Source organism: Lissotriton vulgaris, chromosome 5, assembly GCF_964263255.1.
Source record: "Lissotriton vulgaris chromosome 5, aLisVul1.2, whole genome shotgun sequence".
Lineage (NCBI taxonomy): Eukaryota > Metazoa > Chordata > Amphibia > Caudata > Salamandridae > Lissotriton > Lissotriton vulgaris.
The window spans coordinates 143669584-143692752 of record NC_141693.1 but is presented as its reverse complement, the minus strand read 5'-3'; the positions used below and the strand labels follow the sequence as shown (position 1 = coordinate 143692752).

The window sequence follows — 23169 nt, the reverse complement described above, 5'->3', positions numbered from 1 at the left end:
CATTGCCTGCCTTGTCGCCAAAGAAGCGACGGCCATCAAACGGCATCTCCATGAGGGAATTCTGGACAGCCGAAAAGTTGGCGCACCTCAGCCAGGCGTGGCGGCGAACCGCCACCATCGTGGAAATCGCCCTGACCAGTGAGTCCGTAATATCCAGCCCACATCGGATAGAATACCGTGCTGCATCCCGCCCTTCCGCACGAGCTTGAGCGAGTTTGACCCGGGCCTCCGGGCAAGCTGGCAGCAGGTCCGTGACCGTGTCACACAGAGATTGGGTAAAACGGCCCAAAAGGCAAGCGGTGTTGACCGACTACAAGTCCAAACTAAGTGAGGAGAACAGCTTCTTACCGAACTGCTCATACCTTTTGGATTCCCGATCAGGTGGTGCAGTCAGGAATGCGGTCTGGGAGTTAGAGGCCTAGATTACCAGGGTCTCGGGAGTGGGGTGGGTGAAAAGGAAGCTAGGGTCGGCCGGGGCCGGGCGGTGGCGCCTGGCCAGGTTACGATCTACAGGGGGACCTGTATCTGGCCTGGAGCAAGTGCCCAACAGAGCATCAATAAGGGCCCCATTACACGGTAGTAGAGGCTCCGAAGAGCATGCCTGCGGTTTAAGGACCTCGGTGAGGAGGTTAGTCCTCACGGCCGCGACGGGGAGCTCAAGACCCAAGGCCTCGGCCGCCCTCGTCAGCACCACGCTGTAAGCAGCCCCGTCCTCCAAAGCCACGGTAGGAGGGGAGACAAAGCCAGTGTCGGGCTAAGTGTCCAAACCACTGGCCTCCCCTGGATCCACTGCCCAGTCCTGAAACAACTGTCCTCAGACCCCTCCCAGTCCCCCTCGCCTCCCATCTCCTGATAGTCAGGTTCAAAGGATGGGGCCGGATCATAGAAGAATTGCTCTTCTCTCGGTGTCGAGTGTGGCGTCGAGCGATGCCGGATCTGGACCGAGGGAGGGACCGGGGACGACGTCATCCTGGGACGGCGTCGGGGGCGACACCCTGGGGGTCAGCGCCGGCAGAGGGGTCGTAAGGTCGACTAGCGGAGTCATCGACGGCCCCGAAGCACCCGCCTCGCTTGGGCTCCCAGTCAGGGCTGCGGGGCCCAAAGGCGCCACAGCAGGACCCGACGGAGGAGAGAGCGACCTTTTGGCCCTGAGGAAGGCCTCGATCTCCTTCGGCGTCGCGTTCACTTCAGGGACCGGCGGGTATGCAGCTGGCAGCGGCGCCTAGGGCTCCGGCGGAGCCGCATGGGCATTGTCGCTTGAACGCCCGGCAGCGTTGCACGAGCGTCGGGGGAGTCAGAAGAGTGAGGTCGTCTCTTCGACTTCTTGTGCCTCTTACCTGAGGACTTGGAGCCCGATGAATGGTGTCGACTCGCCGAGTTTTGATGACTGTGGCCCCGCAACCGGTCCTTCGACCTCCTCCTCGACCTAAACAGTGAACAGCGCGGGGCCGACTGCCTTCGACGTCAAGGCCCGGCAGTCAGGGCACGACTTGTCGTCATGGTCGGCCCCAAGGCAATACAGGCACCGGCGGTGGGGGTCGGTAACCGACATCAGTCGGTTGCAATCGGCACAGGGCTTGAACCCGGGCATCCCTACCGGCTCCGATAGTCTTTACGACTCGAAACAGGATCAAAAAAAGATCGAAAAAGTTAGTCAAAAAGTGACTAAGGAGTATTGCTTTTTCCGGATCTGCGCTTGCTGGCGCAGAAAAAAGAAGAACTGACGTCAGCGCGCGAGGGCAGCCTCTAAGTACTCCGATGACATCCCGGCGCCAACGAGAGACGCGGAGCCGCAGACGACGCCTACCGACGCGCAGGGGTACTGCTACGCAAAACTTTCTGGATCCAGTCTGATGCCTGGGGATATTTTAAGGGGAGGATTCTAACACTAACCTGTTTTTTTCAGATATATATATTAACACATACTGCTTTTACATACGACCATAACCACAAAGAAATTATTAGGCCAATAAAAAAAGTAGCAGGTGACGTTTCGATCCCCTAAACATGATGGATCATCATCAGGACTGAGAAATTATAAAGAAAGCCAGAGTGCAGGTTGAAGATACAGATGGAGTCCTAATAGGTAAAAGAAAAAAGGCCTTTTCAAAATTAAGAGCAGGACGATGGATCACACAGGTGATCAGTTATCTAATGAAATCACTGCAGTTGTCCAATTGCTATGATTCAAATGTCAGAGAAAAAATGGATAAAAGCAAAAACATGGAGTCTAGAACAATGAGTAATCAAAAGGGCAGAATGCAATTGAAAGTGCAGGTGAAACCCAATAGGGAGGAGCCAGAATTAGCTGAAGAATATGTATATTCCATGCATAGAAAAGCAGCCGCGAGTAAACTTGCTGAATCATAGCACAGAGATTCTGCAATATAGGAAGGGTGCAGCAGGAAAGTCCAGCTCAATGGAAGATTCAGGCAGCCGGCGGGATCCGTGCTATGCAGCTGCTACCAAGGAGCGACAGAAAGCATCTCAGCACAAACTATGAGGAAGGCCCTGGAAAAAAGCCTTGTACAGGGGTCAGTGTTCCCATTAGGAGTACAAAACAAGAATAGAGTTTAACTAACTCAAGAAGTATCATAGTTCGTACGAATTTACAAGGGGATGAAGGGATGCATTCTAATAAGTTTTTTCCCTTCAAATGTTCGTCTCATTTTCCAGAAGAAAATAAAAGTAGTTTTCACTGTTGGGCCAACTGGTGCTACTAGATCGAATGAAACCCAGAAGTAATTGCATGAAGGCAGGAACACTTCTGTAGTACAAGCACAAAGAAAGAACTTGGGGAGCTGAGCTTTGGAGTCTTATAATAGATGTGCTTCAGTCAAAACTTGCATGCAGGGATTTCAAATTACAAACATTTACGAAAAGCACAATGAGACAAGTAGATGAAGGTTTGTCAGACTATGGTTTTTGTTCGTCATCTAAACGTACAGTTTACACATGTGGATAAAATTTAAGGTGATCGCCGCTCTAATCTCTGTGTGCTTAAAGAAACCGCAGTCACTGTAGTTCGGTTTTAAGCCTAAGAGGTTTCTTGGCCGACCACACAATGGCTGAGTGAGTTCGAAGACGGCAGCAGATTCTCAGCTCCATGCACATTCTCTGGCTTTTCTTCCGCCAAACAAACCAAAAGTTAAGATCCAAGTCCAATGTGCTTCCCAAGAATTTGGAAAAAAGGCGGCAGCAGCAAATCAAACAAGCATTGGCTAAACCAATAGGTCTCGCCTTAACAGGTCATTGCCAACATATTGGCTTTGTCAATGCATTTCATTTTATCAATCGAACATTACCCCTGACCCTGCTGTAAAGATGAGAAAAAAATGGCTGCCCATGTACTGTGATACATGTGGATGCGCAAGCATGCCACCACACAACAGCAATTTAGCAATGGGTTAGGTTAGTGACCTTGCATGAATGCATCAGGAGTTTCATTATTTTTTTAAGACTGATCACAATGAGGGAAAGGTGGGTAATATCTACAACGTACCAGTCCTCATTGCATGGACTGGACTGTTTCATCCTGCTTGTAACCTAGTGCCCCTCTGGTTCATAATGCAATGAAAAGTCATGCATACATGCCATAAAACATGGAAATTCCACACAGTATCAAACTAAAACCTTGACAGCTTCAACGTGCCAGTGTTGCATAGCTGCTAGAGAATAATTAAAACAAGTACTTATACAAGCTGGGTGTCTGGTTGACAAGGGGTCGTTTGAAGCAGGGCTGCCGATGGTCACAAGGGGAAATTAATATGATTTGTTTGATTTCCTCCCTCTGAAAAGGGTGAGGTAAATCGAGAGGCTAAGGCCAAGATGACAGAGAATGCTTGGGCAGGGTCACACTGCTGCTGCAGAAAATCAGATGAGTCTCCTGTGCAAACTGGTTGGCCTGGGCCCTTTCGTAGGCCTTAAGTAAACTGCAGCACAACATATATTCCAGTTTATTATGGCCTGGGATGTATCACTGTGCCTCCTCTCCCACCTTGGTCAATGCCTAACAAATGGAGAACAAAAAAAAATCCTGGCTTTGTGTAATATAACTGGTGCTCGTGTAAAATGCTCAGAATTTGACTAGACATATTTTGTTCAAAAGCGGGGGTATGAGCTGGAGCTAGTCCCTACATGTTGGACAAATAGCTTCTTTCACAACTAATTAGGTTTCTTTATTTTTATTAGTTTATTATTTTTTATTGGTGAATGAAAACAGTAAATCATAACATAAACCAGTATGCTGTATAGTCAACATAGTAAGATGTTAACAAAATGTCAAAAGGAAGAGAAATAAAAAAGTCAAAATGAATAAATGACCAAAAAGGCTGTGCATATAGTAATTTTATAATAAAAAAAAGTAAGAAAGCTAGAGGGAGAAAAAATTGAAGTAAAAAGAGGAGTGAAAAGACGGTAAGAAGGAGAAATGAAGTTTTCTTTGCGGCTTTGGAAAAGTGGGTCCTCCTGTCGTCTAGCAGCTCTCGTAGACGACAAATTATTTTATTTATTTATTGAGTTTTATATAGCGCTCGCTAGACCCATAGGTATCAGAGCGCTTTACAAGAGGATCAGTGAATTACAGGTTACAAGTTACATTTGTTACAAAGCATAATCAAACATAGGATTAAAAAGCAGTGTTAAGGTAAATTCGTCAGAGGAAGGAGACAAAGCAGGGAGACGGGGAGAAACAGTGTCCAATGTCTGACTGGGTATGTGACGGCCAAGGGGAAGAACCAGGGCCAATCTCCTCTATAGCCGTCTGGCAGCTCCACCGGGCGTTGGCCATAATGCTCGGACTCCGCTGTCAAAGGGAGGGGGAGGAAGGAGACAAAACGCGGAGAACAGGGAGAAACTGTGCTCAATGTCCGGCTGGGTTGGCGACGGTCAAGTGGATAAACCAGTGCAGATCTCCTCTATAGCGGTCTGGCACCGGGCATCGGCCATAATGCTCAGACTCCCCTGTCAGGGGGTGGGGTGGAAGGAAGACAAAACAGGGAGATGGGGAAAGGCTAAGCCGGATGTCCGGTAGTGAGTTGGAGAGATGAGAAACCTACTGTCCAAACAAAATCCAGATGGGCATGGGAATATTGTTTCGGTGATTATCAAGGCACCATCAGCAGGAGGCTCGATAGCCGGGAGAGGAAGACGCCAGAGAGCTAGAGAAGACAGCGGGCCGAACAGGGGCAGGCACCATCTAAGAGTCAGGCCTTTTCCTGGCCCGATAGTACAGTAGACATCACATCCTTGAAATGCCCCCAGGATGGAGCGCCTATGTAAAGGGGAATCAGAAGGGATGCCCCAACAGCTCAGTTTATGAGTGGCCCGGAGCCTCCGGAGTCCCCCTCAGAGGTGGTCAGGACTGGTACCAGTCGCCATCTTGAAGTCCGGCACTGCCCTGAGAAGGCTCTGCAAAGAATAAATTGGCCTCAACCAAGTCCCACGGCTCGATCTCTAGATCAGGTACAATTCCTAACTTTGGGGGCAATTGTGGGCACAGCGTTTGTTCCTCGTCCAAGAGTTATCTGTCTTCCCCCAGGAGTCAACCTCGCAAGCCTCAAGCGGTGCACGCTGAAATCGCAAAGAGGTACATGCTTGTGCGTCTCGCCCACTTCTACCCTTCCCTGCAGCAGGTTAGGCCACTCACCAATAGTCCTGTGGTCAGTGGCACAGCGCGGGGCACTCCTAACGTTCCATTCCCCTCTGAAGCAAGTGGCGGCCGGTGGGCTAGTTAGAACAGTTGATCCCAATCCCTGTTTAAAGGATATCTGCTGGTTCGTGAGAGGTCGGCAGAATGTATAGCCCTCTCCAGGTCCCACCGATACGCCTACCGAATTCCCGGTTTCCCAGGAAGTCTCGGCCGCTTACACCTTCGATAGCGGCTGCCCCGCACCCGTGTTACGGACAAAACAGGTCTCCCACTGTAGCAGCCATCCCCTGCTGGATACCATTTTGTTCGGCAGCTGTGTAAATGAGCATGGGTGGGGTAGGGCCATAGTGCAAAGTTGCAAAGCAGCATAGAGGAACCAAAGAAGCAGGTCACCTAAAAGCTTGGGAGTTTGTTTCAGAAAAAACAAAACTAACGACTCCCATAAATTAGGATTTTTTTCAAGGGGGGGATCCCTTTATTCCTGTTACTCTTCGCCAGGTTTTTCCAAGCAGGTACAAACAGGAAAAAAGATATTACACCCTCCAACCTAAATAGGGCTGATGGTGAAATGTCCTTCCTACTCCATCATCATTAGAAATGTTCTGTCAACTGAGCCAACAGAGGCTTGTTGAAGGAAACTTTATGCCTGCTCTAAATGACGTGGGTGGACCAAGTATTTGGCAGACAGGCTACACCGTTGTCTCTACAACAGAGTACCCTGCCTGCCAAACTCTATAGTGTGCCGTTAATCTTTTTTGATCAGATACTGCCACAAATGTTTCCCATACTTTGGCAATGCTTAAAATTGCTTCAGCATGGCAATCAGGGGCAACAAGCATAGCTGTTACCTAAGCCAACACAAAGTAAAGAATTCTGGAATATCGCCAAAGCACACAAAACAGAAATTTATTTTTAAAAACACAAAGGCATAGGAGCTCATTCTCACTGTTCTGCTAGAATCCTTCTTGCTTCATACTCCCAGCTCTGCCCCAGCCTTACATGGTACCAAGTGAGATACTCAAACAGATACTGGGAAAATGATTAGTGTTCTTGATATTGTTAACCTACACATTCATACACTGGTTGGCACTCTTACATTTAAAACTGCTTGGGCTCATTGGCTACTAAAAGCATGGTTAAGTGAAAAATAAAATCTCACTTTCCACATGGAGGGTTTAGAAAGGTAGCAAAAATAGTCTCAGTGTAAAAAGATAGCGGTGTGAGCTCGAAGACGGCTACAGATTCTCAGCTCCATGCACATTCTCTGGCTTTCCTTTCCCCGAACAAACCAAAAGTTAAGATCCAAGTCCAATGTGCTTGTTGGAAAAAAGACGGCAGAAGCAAATCTAAAAAGGTACACGAGTCGAAACCTTCACTGGCGAGGGCAGAGTCCCAGGTATATGCAATTAGGAGGAATGACTAGTGAGGAACAAACTCTGCTGCAGCACCTCACCTCTACCCTTCACCTATATGACACCGTCCCCCTTAACACTGCTGCTGCAAAGCAGCATAGAGGAACCAAAGAAAATGAAGCAGGTCGCCCAAAGGCTTGGTGAGAAAGTCCCAGGTATATCCAATGAGAAAGAATGATTAGTGAGGAACAAAATCTGCTGCAGCACCTCCCCTCTACCCCTCACCTTTATGACAACCTCCCACAATGTTTTAAGGCAGCATAGAGGAAGCAAAGAGAGTGAAGCAGGTCGAGCATAAGCCTGGTGCAGGTGGTTTTCACCTTTCCACTCCTTACGCCCAGAGTGGAATTTCGGTGTGGCTAGCAGCATTGTTGTTGATGGAGAGCCCAGAGAAGGAGGGACAATCGTCTGCACATAAGGTCATTAGCCCGAGATACCCTGCTGCCACAATCAGATTTGTAATGGCAAATTTCCTCTGCACCTCAACGAGTGAAGAATGACCACAATTTCATTTTTACCCTCACTAAAGGAGAGATTCTTTTGACAGTCTCCAACAGGTAGCTTCACAGTAAATTAGGCATTACGGTTCAGAAACATATGCCCTGTACGCCACGATGGAACCAATGGGAAGGGATCTCATGAGCTCTAATGAAAGTAATGACAGTGCTGACCACAATATAACACATGAAAATAGATAAATCTATTACCTCCGAATTCCAATCGTTCACACTAAGTTCCACTATACTATTATAGGATCAAATGGACAGGATCGAAAACTAAAACAGAGATAGAATTCTTTGAGAGGCCTTTGGTGGGAGATGGCACAGACCAAAGGGTGACACTTTATTCTCTTCTCCATCTGAAGGTTCTGAAGATGGTGCTCGTTACCCATAACCCTGTCATTAGAAGAACAATTAGGCATCCAAATAAGAAAACTGAAAGAAAACTGGAGGCATGATTATGGTGGCTTTACAGATGAAAGTTTAAGAAGGTGATCTTTGAAAGCTATAGCAGTTAAGATAAAACTGTACAACAAGGGAAGCGGCGTCCTTTGGGTGCCAAAGCTAAGTCTAATGAAGGTCACAAAAGAGAAGATAAATGCAGGAATTGTAAAAGAAAGCACTGGAAAGGTGCACTGTGGGATCTAGCTTGTTCTGGCATGGTTCTGGTGACTTTTGGAAAAATACATTCATTTGTCTGAAGTTGGGGGCGCCAGAGTCTGTTGTGGAATGATGTTGTCCAGTAGATGGAGACCCAAGGAACAACTACTGAGATGACCAAAACGGAGATCCTTCGATCGCAGGTGCAAGAACTTCATGATGTGTGGGCTACTTAGGCATGGAAATAAAGCACTTGATCATTTTTAGTATCCTACTTCTACAGAGCAGCTGAGGTCACATGTCTATTTCTTGCTTTTCTTTGCCACTGTATGAACATGGGCGTCCCCGTGACCTTCCCAGTACCTTCAAAATATATATAAATCAAGAAATATAACTGTATTTGTTTGTTCTCTATGTCCTGAAGCCCAAATTCTGAAGTGGGGGTCACCCTCACGGTTAGTCGACTTTTTACAATCCCCCACCTCTTCCTTATCAGAGGTAGCATCATTACCTGTCCACTTCTTTAATCCTCTTAACTCTAACCTATCAGTGTTTGATTTACACTCATGGATTTGTTTGCCTGGGGGAACAGACGGTCGTAGTGTCTTTCTACTTTTCAGCACAATCTGGGACAATACTGCAGAAAAATAGTACACAGTGTTAAGATGAATTCAACTGTGCTATATTTTCCTATTTGAAGCAATTTATCTACGGCTTATCAATTAAGAACAGTCTTGTGTCTTAACAGAAAAGAAAGTCATAAATGGAGAGAAATGGTTTATAAAATGCGACAATATTCAATATTCTCTGGAGTCTCCAAGCAAGTAGATTGAGAAAAATAGGTGCCCACCAAAAATGTTTAGTTAGTTATGGTGTTTGATGTAATTCAATATGCTCAAGCAGAGCAAAGCAACAATAAATTACCCAAGTAAAAAAAATAGAAAAAATAAATATATACTTGGTAAAGAAATGTTTTTGTATTGACAAACGTTACTTACTGTTCAGTAATAATTTTACAGGCTGTTAATAAAGCGGTATTCATTCATCTATAAAACCACCCCTACACGATACGTTGTAGCAATAGACTCCTCTGTCCTCTGTTTTAACTAAATGCCCCAATACCAAAATGATATAAATGAAGCTATTTTCAAATACTCTAACTAATGGAGCTATTTTACTTGGGTGGGTCGGGAACTTTGTGACACGCTGAACCCTGTCCAACTGGCATAGAATTATCTGAACACAATATATCAAAGAGGGTAAGGCTCACAGATCAACCACCAACGAAAAGCTCATGGGCAGCACCTGATGAAACAAAGAAATGACAGAGAATCTGAATGTTAAGCAATTTGTAGGATTACTAACATTTTGGTATATGTGGTATTCTGACTGGAACTACCTAGTTGCTATAATGATCATTTTATCATAAGTAACTTTTTTTTAATGTTCTTGTAAATATCTATTTTTGGAATGGTTATCTAAAAAACTGCATGAGAGGTTAAAGGGCTGACATGTATCCTATTTAATAAATTATTCAGATATATTTTTCAATTATTTTATTGATATTGTTTCTGCTACATAAAGTATTGCAGTATTTGACACAAAAATGGAACTGACCAACATTTCTCATAGCAGAGTTCATACAAGCAACAAGTAGAGGGACTTGGGGCAAGTCTTGAAATGGGAAAACAGCAACAGGGAGACCCTCTTGCCCAGATGGGCCCAGCTGCCTCAGTTGTCATGACAGATTGTAGCCAGTTGGTCAAAGGTCTGATATAGTCCAATGCTGTGTGGAAAGTTTCAAGAAACAGGCTCAGAAAACTGAAGCAAAAAAAATTGTTGGCATTATGACAGGTAATATGACTTAATCAGCAACGGTCACGTTTCTTAATATACATGTTTCATTGCTATGGTATCCCAAAAACAACACGAAAATCAGTAAGGAAATAAACAGGAGGTTTAGTTTTGACTAATTTATTTTTTGAAAACGATAATAGTGGTGAGCCCTCACGGAAGAATGACAATACCTCACCAATGGCCTCAAATGTTTATTTCCCCATTATTTGGCACTTAGGAATATACACAAATTTCGTCAATATAATATTAGATACTGGTAGAAAATGCACAACCTGAATGGTGGCAGGGCACTCAAATTGCCCACCTTCTATTGTATCCCATAACTGTTTTATTAGGTCCAAACAGGGTGACCATTATTACATTAAAAAAAGGGATTGTCATTTCACGGTACAAAAGAAACTATTACTTCAAGTTATGCTCAACTTGCAAACTGAGCAAGTGATGACATATGCTTAGTCCGACCCTGTAGAACGGTTTGGTTATCTGCTTAGACAAAAAAAATGGAAATAAATCACTTAGCTTGCCCTTGACAAAGATTAGTCACCTTAAACATATCAGGAATAACACAAAAATAAAACGTCGTATACCTTCAGGTTTAGTGTCTTTTTCATCCCTTATTAATGGGGAAGTAAGAATCACCTTCAGTGTAAGCTTGGGTTCTTTGGAGTTTTTAATTATAAGAGCTGCCTCCTCCGTGCACTGCTCCACTTGATAGGTCTCATCTGTTAATTTCTAAAAATCAGATAAACATATGAAATAAAATAAACAAGTTATCCGAAAGTCAACTTACAACAACCAGGTACACCTGAATCAAGAGGAGAACTTGGTAGAAGAACAATGGGAAAGCTGAAACTCAATTTGATTCTTTTGCACAAAGAAAAGGACTGGTGATTCACAGGCTGCACAGGCGTCCTAGGCTAAACGAACCACTAAATATATCACTGAGTATCAATGACACCTCAGTTCTAACAGTATTCAACACAGAAGGAGCTTTGAACTTAATACTGACTTGATGCAGTAAACTCAGGAGAATGGTAGAGAAGAGCCAGGCACTTATCAAATTATCGGCTTCTGTGCAAACATAATGTGGCCATTGCTCTGAAAACCACATAGGTTCACATTAAGAACAAGCATTTGCAATGCAATAAGTCTCGCATTTGCGAGAGTGTAAGCCATTGGCATTGTAAACGACAATGCCTCTTATTTATCTGTTTTGATAATGAAAACATAAATAAAAGGCATTGTCATTTACAATGCCAATAGCTCAAACTCTTGTAAATGCGATACCGGTTTCATTTCAAGAAGCGGGCGCCATTGTCCCAGGCTGCTTGGAAAGTGAAAGTACATAGGGCGCACTGAATGTTGCAGGAAAGCATGTTGTGCCTGCAGTAGGAGAAACTCATTAAAGAAAATAGTGCTTACAGACCATACCGTGTAACAAGGGAAGTAAAAGGGCCAGTCCTCATGGGAGATTACAAATGAAGAAAAAGCGTTACTAAGAAGGGACTAACAAACCTATTAAGGAATCAGAAGCCAGCATTTACATAGGGCAATGACACACCAATAAAAAATATGGGTGGAGCTTCAAGTCCATACTCTACTACAGCATGCCTCGCAGAGAGGTGCATGCGCTGCCTAGGTTTGACCTAAAAACAAAAAAAGCAGGGAAAACGTGCCATTTGCAGTGCTACTCAAAATGCTGTAATTTGTCTAACGGCAAGTCTTCTACATGCACAGTGGCAAGCTGTAAAAGAGAGCTCATGGGATGTTAAAATATAGATACTAGCATAACTAGGGAATATACTTTCTAGTCTGTACTCTACTAACTCCTGGGGGGGGGGGGGGACAAGAAGAGGCTCTCTCTAGATGATGAATACAACTAAAACGATCAATGAATTCAAAGCTAAATCAAAATGTTTTACGAGCTCATTTTGTGAAACTCCTGGCTAGACACTAGTATCGCAAGCATGACTTGAGGATTTAGGCGATTTAAATGAAAGTCAATTTAATGTATGTCCTTTCTGTTAAACAGTGTTTTGGAAAGCAAGGCCCAGGACAAATGAATGTGTACAAGAACAGGGCCAATTGCTACAAAGTACACAAGTAAAAGTAATTCCAAAATTATACCATGAGAAGGACACAAGTGAAACACGAAGGACTCTCGGCTGTGCAGGCTCTATGGTACAAAAGCAGACCAAGAGATTTTGCTGGAAAAAGGTTTCTGTTGTTCAAAGTCAACATCATGCAGCAGGAACAAGGGGCCATAAAAGCCGCAAAATATTGGGGGGGGAGGGGCAGGTCAGAAGCACTATTCTCATACTCTAAAGTCGTGGGTGGCAGTGGCTATATTCTCTTCTAGAATCCACTGCATTTTATTCCTTCCAGAAAGTGAAAGTGTGTATTCTAAAGGAAAATGAACTGGAACGACTAGCAGCGATGGTACATTTTAAAACAGGAAGATTGCAATCAACACCTTCATATTGCATTGAACAAGAAGAGCAAGTCTGGTCTTACCCATGAGTGGTTCTTTTTAGAAAACACAAAGCCAAATGTTGGTTATTACTTTATATCATTTTCTTAAGCAATTTACTGAATAGTAACAGCAGTTTTGAAGAGGTACTCAAGCAATATTCCACTACTACAGGGGTGATCCACGGATGACTAATCTGGATCATGGGATTGTTTGTATCAGGCTGGTTGGATTGGTTGAAATGTTGCGTCAAGCTGTCCACTGAAGATGAATGAGAAACTGAGTTGAGACACAAGTTGAAAGAGAATTTTGATCCACAAAATGCCCCACATGAAGGGAAGGTGTGTGGTCTTACTCTTTCTGCTGCTGTCACACTCCATCTTGGAATATGCAGTGCGGAACATTTACGGAAGTTTGAGTATAAGCTATTGTATAGCAGGGGTACGTTTTTATTACCAACTCAACACAGCCGCAATGTGCTGTAACTGTCCAACAAAACACATCCAATTCCCTTTTCTTTAACCGCATCGCTGCGGCGGTTATTTTTCCGCTGTGCGGCTTTTTTCGAAAAGCCGCGTTAGATGACGAGCTCAGCTCGTCATCCGCACACGACCACCGTGGGTGATGACGAGCTGAGCTCGTCATCAGCAGCGAAGGGGTTAAGCTCTCATTCAATGGCTTATGATCTGATTTCACTAAGAATCTTCCACCTCGCACAAATTTCTGATATGATGAAGGCTGTCAATAATCTATGAGCCCACTCCTAAAGGAAGGATGTATTCTCAGCTGTAGTGTACAACCAGCACAGGCAAGCCCAGTATGTAACTGCCTTTTCACAGAACTCTCCCATCACATTCTTTATTCCCCACATTCTACACAAAGCTTCTAACATACAATGAAATACAACACATCCCCCTTCTAAAGGAAATGTAACATAATATACAAACAATTCAGCCTCAAAACAATCTTTCCAACACTAATATAAGATAGTGAACAGAACTGGACTAATAATCATATGACTAAAGCAAAATTGCGTAAACTTATCTGATCACCTTGAGGTTCCAAAATGTAACCTAAGACATAATATTTTCAATTTCGAAGGTGTGTCTTACCCTCATAACGGCTATGGAACGTCCAGCTCCAGTGCTGGACGTTCCATTGCAGCTATGAGGTTCGAGCGTTCAATGGCCGACGGCAGCACTGCTGAGGGAGTGGTGCCGTCGGCCGCCGAACGTTCGAAGCACTTAAGAGGCTACTTATCCGCAAACCTTCAGTCACAGTAGGCTGCTGTTTTTAATCAATGATACATTCTTCTACCCACTGGGATGCTTGCTCCTTCCATGCCTTCACTGCGACCTCACCACACTTAACCACATTCCTCACATCCCCTCTCTATCCATCTTCTAGCTTCACCATACACTTCCTAACCACTTTCACCCTTCTTGGCACCGACCATTTAGAGGAACACTTCTTCACACCCTGAAAACAATATGCACCTCACATAATCGCCAACCTGGAACACACAACCTCTTCTCTCCAAATCTTGAAATCCACTTGGAGTATACTTCAACTGTTTCTCATGATCCCTCTGATATAGTGACATGTTGCATCTTGTTACGACTCCTCCATCCCAAAACTCCTTGGTTTCTGACCATTCAGCAACACCAAAGGTAACCGTCCTGTTGTGGAATGAGGAGTTGCCCTATAGCTTCATGTCAATTATTTCACCTCTTCCCACCAATCCAAATCACTATGTAATGACAATTGCACATTCTATCCTAAAAACCTGTTGAATCTCTCTTTGTGCAGAGATGCCCAATGGCAGTAGTTGTAAAGGCCTACTCCACAGTACTCCAGATACCTCTCAAACTCTTCTGATACAAACTGTGGACTGTTATTGGTGATCATCTCTCCTGAATATTTCCTCACAGAAATCTATAAGGGCCTTCAATCTTACTTCATTCATTGAACTTACCTCTGGACACTTTGAATAATAATACATGACAACAAGTGCATATTTCTTTCAGGTATTCTGCAACTCAAAAGGACCACATTCTTCCATAGTCACCTTTTGACAAACTTTCCCCCAAAATTCAGTGGGTACTGCAGCGGTTTCCACCACCTTTTGAGATTTGTCGCTACATGCACAAAACTTTCTACGTCTTGATCCAAACCTGGCCAACAAAAATCTTCCAGCACTCTTCTTTTCATGCCAGATATCCCACCATGTCCTTCATGCACCATCTTTAAAAAAAAATACGTAATTCCGCAGGTACTAGCACTCTGTCTCTACTTCTCAAAATAACATCTTGATAAGACAGCTCATGCCATATCGATGTATAATCAATTAATTCTGGAACATCATTTCTCTATAACTATTCCCTACTGGGTAACAGTTCACCAATTTGATGCATATCCTTATCATTCAACAGGCTCGTTCTCCACTCGTCCTCAGCTATGGCCTTCATCCCATTACAGACCAGTGCTCCCACCATCCAATCATATTCCTCATCATTTGTCCCCACACACACTAGCAGCCTTGAAAGGCAATCAGCATTGACAAGGCAGATTAATAGAACATACTTGGTGACACAGGTGTACTCTAGTAAACGGTACACCCATTTTGCAATGCAAGGAGTTGCTTTACTTGCCCCCATCGTGGTGAACAGGTCTATTAGGGGCGTATGGTCCGTTTGTAGCTCAAATTCAATACCCCAACCATAGTTTCTAAAATGATGTATTCCCCACCTAGAAGCTAAAACTGCTTTCTCGATCATAAAACAGTTCATTTCAGCATCTCTCAAGGTTCTCAGGACAAAGGTTACTACCCTTTCATGCCCCTTATAGGATTGCATCAGCATGGCCCACATAATATGCGCATCAGTTGCTACTATGGTATGATCATAGACATTAAAAGCTTTAAGTTCTACAGCATTCACAATAGAGTCCTTAATCTTTACACACGCTTCTTGCCATTCTCGAGAACACTCAAACTTTGGACCGTTCTTCATCAATAGCTTTAACGGTTGGATTTTGTCCGAGAAGTGGTCAATAAACTTGGCATAACTTTCTGCAAGACCCAGCAAAGATCTAAATTGATCCTTATCCCAGAGACGAGGCACTTCCTCAATTGCCTGTAACAGCTAGATCTTTGGCCTGACCCCTACCTTGGAGACGCAATGTCCCAAATATTCCCCCTTTTCCAGAGACAACTTACATTTCTCAATCACTACAGCAAGACTCGCCTCTTAAAATGCCAAGCCCCTTTCCCAACAACTCATCATGACCTTCAGTCTCTTACCCATAGCAAAACATCATCCTGAAAGAACCTCACATTCTCCAAACCTCCTAACAGGAGCTGCATAATCCTTTGAAATGCAGCTGAAGCAGATGCCTGTCTGAAAGGCATACGCCCCTACATGCACAAACACACCAATTCTCATTCTTCACGACAGAGGAACTTTCCATTAAAGAACTTTGTAGGGATAAATGAGGTTAGGTGTGTAGAGTCCAGGTGCAACCCTATTTGATGGTACGCATTAGACAGGTTCACCATACTCCCATCCTTCATGCCAGCCAACATTTCATTTATATTGGGATACAGATGCTGATCAACCCAAATATTTCTGTTGTGGTCTCTTAAATCTACACACATCTGAATGTATCCATTAGGTTTGCGTGCAATGACAAACAGGACTCAGACATTCAAAGGCCTCTACAGGCTTGATAACATTGCTCTGGGTCAACCGATTCAATTCACACTTTTAGGCATCCCTCACAATCAATGGAACATTACATACTTTGGCCACCACCTGGGTAGCGCCTTTTTCATAACAATTTTACGTCCAAAGCCACTCAAACAATGGTTTCCCTAGTTATATCACAGATCACCAATGCATACACTTCCTCATCAGTTTCTACTCCCCGTCCCCCCACCCCAGACCTCCTGTACCACATTCACACACACAAATTTGCAGTCCCCTGCTTACATACTTTTGAAAAGTGCCATATTCTTTGGCAACTAAAGCATTTGCCTTTACCTCTAGACAATTTGAAGACGTTTTCACGTCTTATACTTCAGCATTTTTAACCTGCTCTCTTCTCCATCCCAGTAGGGACTTTCAACCTGGTCTCTTTTTCCTGTGGGCTTTCCGGTACCCTGCAGCATGGACTGTGCCCACTCTCCTTTGGTCCTGCACCCTTTATCTTTCACGGCTAGTTCGTCCACATAACAAAATAATTTCTAGCGTTTGGCTACCATTATCGATTATCTTAAAGACATTTCCTTCAACAAGTTCTCTTTAATGATCATGCTAAACATTTGATACATTGGCCCTTAATTATCTCTTCATAGAGCTCTTTAAATTTACCCTTTGCAGCCACGATTTGCAACGCAGCCACATACTGGTCAATTATTTCACCTGGTAATTGTGCCCGAGAGAAAAACTTGTGTCATTCCACCATAACTTATTTTTTTCGATAATCTCTTCCAGAAACTTTAAGTTAGACCCAAACTTGTCATCCATCTGTTCATTCATGTCGAAGCCTTTGGCCCCTCCCTCACTGTGAACAACAAATGCCGGCAAGGTCTTCAACACTTTTCTACCCTCTACTGCGAAGTTATGTTTTAATAAAGACAATTTTCTCTTTGCAACAAACATTTCACCCCCAATTGCTTCTAAATAGGTCTCAAATGCTTCTTGCCAATCCTCCCATGGAATAATGGGTACCTCTGGTGCAGACGCAAAAACAGGTGGAGGAGCAACTGATTGCATGATGCATATCAGTAGTGTACTAAAGGAGATGCAAACTGTAATAATTGCCCCCTTTTTGTTCTAAACAAAACAAACTGAAATACAAAAAGTAGTCACCGTAGTCTAATAGATTCCAAAAAATAAATGGACACAGTAAAAGTATTTCCAACTTCCAAGGGTTGGCCAACAAGAAACTGCCTTTGACCAGCCAATGACCGATCTCCCCAGCAGTTAAATTAAATAGCTCAATGCATTTATAGGTGTTTGATGGCACACTGTAGGATTTGGGAATCTATTTGTTTCACTGACATCTTTGCGCTGGTAAGTAATGTCTTTGTTTAAAAGCAGAAAAACAAAAGAAGTTTGTTAACCATGCCACACTATTACATCGTCTGAAGAACATGGGTGTGTCGGGCGCGGCCCTTGCATGGCTGACCTCCTTCCTGGACGAGCGATCCTTTCGGGTGTTCGAGGGTGAGGGGGTTTCATCAAAGCATCCGCTTAGGTGTGGTGTGCCTCAGGGTTCTTCCCTGAGCCCCACCCTTTTTAACATTTATATGCAGCCGCTAGAAGGGATAGTCCACCCGTTCGGTGTGCGTATTATTACATACGCTGACGACACCCAACTGGTGGTCTCCCTGGACCACGCGGAGGGCTCCTCTAACAACTTAGGCCCCTGTCTAGAGGCTGTTGCTAAGTGGATGCACTCTTCCCACCTTAAGCTTAATGGGGAGAAAACCGAGATCATGTTATTGGGCAACTCTCCTCTGACCAACTTAATTTCCATCTGGCCCTCATGTCTCGGTGTCCCCCCTCCCCCTAAGCCCCTGATAAAAAGCTTGGGAATCTGGCTCGATAAAGCACTGGACTTCTCAGCTCAAGCCAGCAAAACTGCCTCCACCTGCGTTGGGCTGATGAAAATGCTCCGCAAAGTGCTCCCTTTGCTCCCAATCCAGGCGAGGAGGGTCATGGTGCAGGCCCTTGTACTCTCCCGCTTGGATTATGGAAATGTGTTATATCTGGGAGCCCCTGCGGCAGTGGTCAACAGGCTCCAGGTCACCCAAAACTGTGCCGCACGATTGCTGTTTAACATCCCTCGCTGGCAGTCCGCCAGGAAGGCGCTAAAAGATCTCCACTGGCTCCCGGTGGCTGCCCGAGCACAGTTTAAAGCCATGTGTATTCTACATAAATCTCTTCATCGAACAGGCCCGGCCATTCTACATCCTCTAGCGTCACTCTACACCCCTTCCAGAGCTCTTCGCTCTGGAACACTGTATCTGGCAACTTCGTCCAGAGTCAAGAGGGCCAGATGGGGCGGCCGCTCTTTCAGCCATACAGCGACAAGGCTCTGGAACTCTCTGCCTGTGACCCTGAGAGAAGACAGTAACTTACAGTCCTTCAGGAAGGCCTTAAAGACCTACCTGTTTGCAAAAGCGTACTAACTACCCGTAGGCCCGACACAGTAATCAGTCTAAAGCGCTGCGAGGCCTCCGGGTAGTTATGCGCTATAGAAATGTAATTTTTCATTTCATTTCAAAAACAAAAGAAGTTTGCCTATTCTAAAAAGAGACCCACCAGATTTTTGTGCATAGCGTAGGATGTGGATAGCGCGTTGACAAACTCAGAGCGATTGTGCTCGGTGGCCTGCATTCACAGCTCGTGCACAAACAAGAAGCGCAAGCTCTATTGCCTTGATCACAAGCGCTTGCTTGAGCAGCTTGCTCTGGGCACAGAGATCTGGGGCTGCTGTGAACACCAAAGTTTGCTCCGGCAGCTGGAGAGTACCTAGCTTGTATTTGGTCCTTTGACGTCCACTTACCAGTGACTTCCCTGTGTTTACGCCTCCAACGCAGTATTAACAAGCACAGGATACTGCTCAGCAGCGGAACACTGTTCCCACAAGAACTTGGGTTGCTTGACCATGCAATCCTAAATTCGGGCTGGTGCAGTCTTCGCTAGTCGTCACTAATGCGATGCAGAGTGCCAATAATTTACGGACACTCATACAAAGGAAGGAGTTATTCACAGTTGTAGTGTACGACCGCCCCAGGCAAGTCCAGCCTGTAACTGCCTTTTCACAAAACTCTACCACCACATTTCCTATTCCCCACATTCTACACAAAGCTTCTAACCTAAAATGCAATACAACACCTTCCCAAGGGCCCAACTAACTGCCAAAGCCTTTCCTCAACGCCATGCCTCAGACTCCTGGATGCAAACACAATTGGTTGCTCTCTGCAGCATCCACTTGTGCCTACACGACACCTAAGCCATCACACTTGCATCTCTGATGACACCACAATCCCTACCAGACACAAGTGGCTGCAGATTTGGAGCCTTATATAAGCAACCTTTGACTAATTGAAATTAATTATCACATCGGTCATACCATATATACTAAACATTCCTTGTGTCTTTTCTCCTAAGCAACCCACAAATCTTCCAAGAATTCTATCATTCCCAAAAGTGACACTATGCACTTTTTTGGACAATAGCCTACAAACAACTTCAACCAAAAATTTTTGGGGTTTGACTGTTGAACCTAAAGTATGCCCCAAATATGTAATGTCTTGTTTACCAAAACAGCAACAGTCGGTCCTCAATGTAAGCCCATACTCTGCAGATTTTGTCAGAGCCATATTGACTCTCCTTATCCTGCTCCCATGTATTTCTAAAAACTGGTACATCATCCTGGTAGAGTTCTAAGCCATCGAAATATTGCTCTCTGGAAGACAAAAGCTGTGAAAACCAAGTCAAAAGGCTTCCCAACAAATGTAAATGCTCCGAATGGTGATATGAAGGAGAACAATACCTGAGAATTCTTAAGTAGTATAATCCCGTATTATGCAGAAGCCAAATCCAATGTGGTGAAGACCTTTGATTATAGCAGCAAGGACAATAATTCTATTTTTGCGGGGATGGGGAATTTATCCACCACCACTTATTCAGTTCCCTCAAATCGACACACAATCTAATTTCTCCCACAGCCTTTGTAGACACAAGTACAAGTGGCAATCATTCGAAGGCATCAACACACCATACTCAGGGAGTCTTCTAATGTCTTCCTTCATTGCATCCAGAGCGAAGGAAAGAGCCTCAATTTATATGCAACTGGCTTAGGTCCCTCTTTTAATATGATCGTGTCTATGTATGTCTTCAACAAGTCCAGCTTCTTGTTAAACACGCAATTATTACATACAGCTCTGATCAGCAGACGCCATTTGCTACTGGCCACATGGGCTACTGTCTCACATCTGTAACATTTTCATATGAACTTAAAATCATTTAACGTCAAATTTGCAGGACCCTGAAAAATTTCTCAGAGCTGCTAAGTACTCTTCCACTGTCTCCTCGTCCCCCTGAACGCTCATACCAAAATACTATCTCTCCATTAAGGTACTGACAAAAGAAAGGTTGTGCAGATTCAGTATTCTTAAATATATGTGACATGCACTGAACCCCTTGCCAAACTTGGCCCAATTAGCCAAGACTAGCGGACGCTCCGCTCCCAAGCAATGTTTGCATTCAACCCTCAAATTTATTTCACACACCCTTGCATAGTTTAAGAGGAAATTCTTTCACATACACCAACGAATGGGTGGCTCTCTGGGATGACTTAAAAGAATGAGCAACGGGTCACATTCTGCATGTTAGCACTCTTCAACAATCCCTACACTAACTAATAGGAACAGCACCTTTCAACTGTGAGACTGAGTACACACAAGCATGTGCCGACATGAAAAAAGATATATGTAAGCTCTACTAAATAAAATAGTTTTACAACACAATTAACTAATTATCTCACTTAAATTATTCTAAACACGCCTTCTAATCAAATGATACATTAATCACCAATGAATTAGAAGAACAGTCCAATATAATGATATTCTCTCACCTTTTCTCTTTTTAAATGTATTTGTCAATATCAAAAGAACTATACGTGGCGCAAAATACAGTGAAAACCTTCCAGTCTCAAGGTCATGCAAAGGTGCACCTGCACCACAATCTTTTACTTACAAGAGGGAAAAGGTCATGAAATGGAGTACCTGTCACCGAGAACAGGAGTTGATGACTGTATGCCTGTAGCTCTTGGCGATTGTGGTCTCCTGTATGGTGGCTGTTATCACTAGCACACTATGACTGCTGGTGAACTCTTAAAACTTTCAACAGCAGTTTCCGGAAGTTATTCAGGCTCACTGTCAGAGGCCAAATAAGCTGCTCATCACTAAGACTCCATGTACATATTTATCTATACGGTATTTCTTTAGCCCACACCAAGCCAGAAGGCAGCAAAGCACTGTACATGGTCTCCACTATGACCTCAGCACTCTCCTCTATGGTCTTTGAAGCATTCCCCTGGAGATGATCGGGCGGATTGTCTTGAAGGCTTAACTTTCGAGGGTTGAGTTGGAATGCAAAAAGCAGCCTTGAATTCTACTGAAAATAACAATTGCCACACAATGTAAAACAGTGCTTTGTAAAACACTACCACGTTGGCGTTGGCTACTTCTCTGTGCATGATATCTGCAACATGGGGATCTCTGGCTGTGCAGTAGTTAACAGCGTCTCCTATTTTCTTAGTCCTCACTCATTACCAATAGTATGACGTCTTAAGTTGAGTGGGCTTTCTCCTAACATGTTGGGGTCCAGTCCAAACTCATGGGTCAAAGTAGGGTAAGTAGCAGAAAAGCTGTATTTCAAGGACACCACAACCAAAGTCTATGTTTACAACTGCCCAACACAGCAGCTTTTACTTAACTCTCCCTAAACATTCCACACTCCATTGATGTAGTGAGATAGTTAACAGCTGAAAAGTAAGACCTGGCAGGAAACTCATAATTTAAAACAAAAAAGTGATACGGTACATTTACAGCACAATTTTTCACATTTGTGAGCTTAAGTAGGTTTAGAGACAATACCAAAGAGAAAATCTTGAAATATATTAATAAATGTTTTTTTAGCAACATACATACATATTCATCATCATAATCTTTATTTCGATATCCAAGATCAAAAAACTACGTTCACATAAAAACTTAAAACCTTTTCCCACATTTACCAAAATTATCACATAAAACCAAAGCATATATACTTATATAAGTAAATTAACAATCATTTGTTTCCAAGACAAATACACTTCATTAAAAAGTAAGAAATTCATTTGATATCATTCTTTGCTCTATTTTTTTTTAAAAACTTTTAGCCATAGCTGTTTAAAAAGATCAATATTAATCAAATAGCTATCTATGTATTATGAAGTTTTCATGTTTGGCAACAAGGTGGGCTATGTGTTATATTTCTTACAAGTCCTAAACTAGTACAAATACCCATAAAGTGATTTGTGACAAACACCACTTCTACCAAACATATTTTGAAAATAATTGAAATGAAGTTGGGCTTTGCTAATCTATAATTTGTACCCCCTACTAGTTGAGCTACATATTGTTTACTTAATTGACTACTATATTATGTAGCCCAAGGGATAATTTGCATTTTTTTGCGTATTACCCACATCCAACCTAAAAATTTGGTAACAGATATTACACACTGCTAGCTTGCATTGGAGTGCAGTATTGCTGCTCCTGGTACCTACATTTTTACATAACGGTTTTAACAATTTTTCCATGGGGCCTCATAGGCGGGGCAAATAAAAAGTATATGCAAATAAGTCTCCACTAGCTCTACATATAGTTGACATCTACAGTCATCTGTGTTGTATCATTTGTGTGTGAAAGACTTTAATGGTAACGTGCCCACCCAAAATTGGAAGTAGAGTCTTCTATCTGAGAGCTTGGAAATGAGATCCCAATATGGTTCGTACAGGGGACTAGGTATGAACTCTAAAAATCTTCCTGTCAATGATGAGCTCTCGGTACTACTTATGATGTCAGTTACGGTCATAGTCCGGTATAGCTCTTTCATTTCC

General features: G+C 43.6%; 1 protein-coding gene across 6 annotated transcripts in view; it reads right to left on the bottom strand.

Annotated features, from left to right (window-relative positions):
- The window catches only part of STRBP (spermatid perinuclear RNA binding protein), a 518214-nt gene that overhangs the window by 378415 nt on the left and 116630 nt on the right, over nt 1-23169 (bottom strand). For 4 of the 6 annotated variants that reach the window (XM_086921075.1, XM_086921077.1, XM_086921076.1 and 1 more), the window contains exon 5: nt 10607-10751. In XM_086921075.1, the coding sequence (XP_086777201.1) occupies nt 10607-10751 (145 nt within the window). The remainder of the gene's footprint in view (nt 1-10606; nt 10752-23169) is intronic. The other 2 variants (XM_086921078.1, XM_086921079.1) reach the window with 1 other exon arrangement.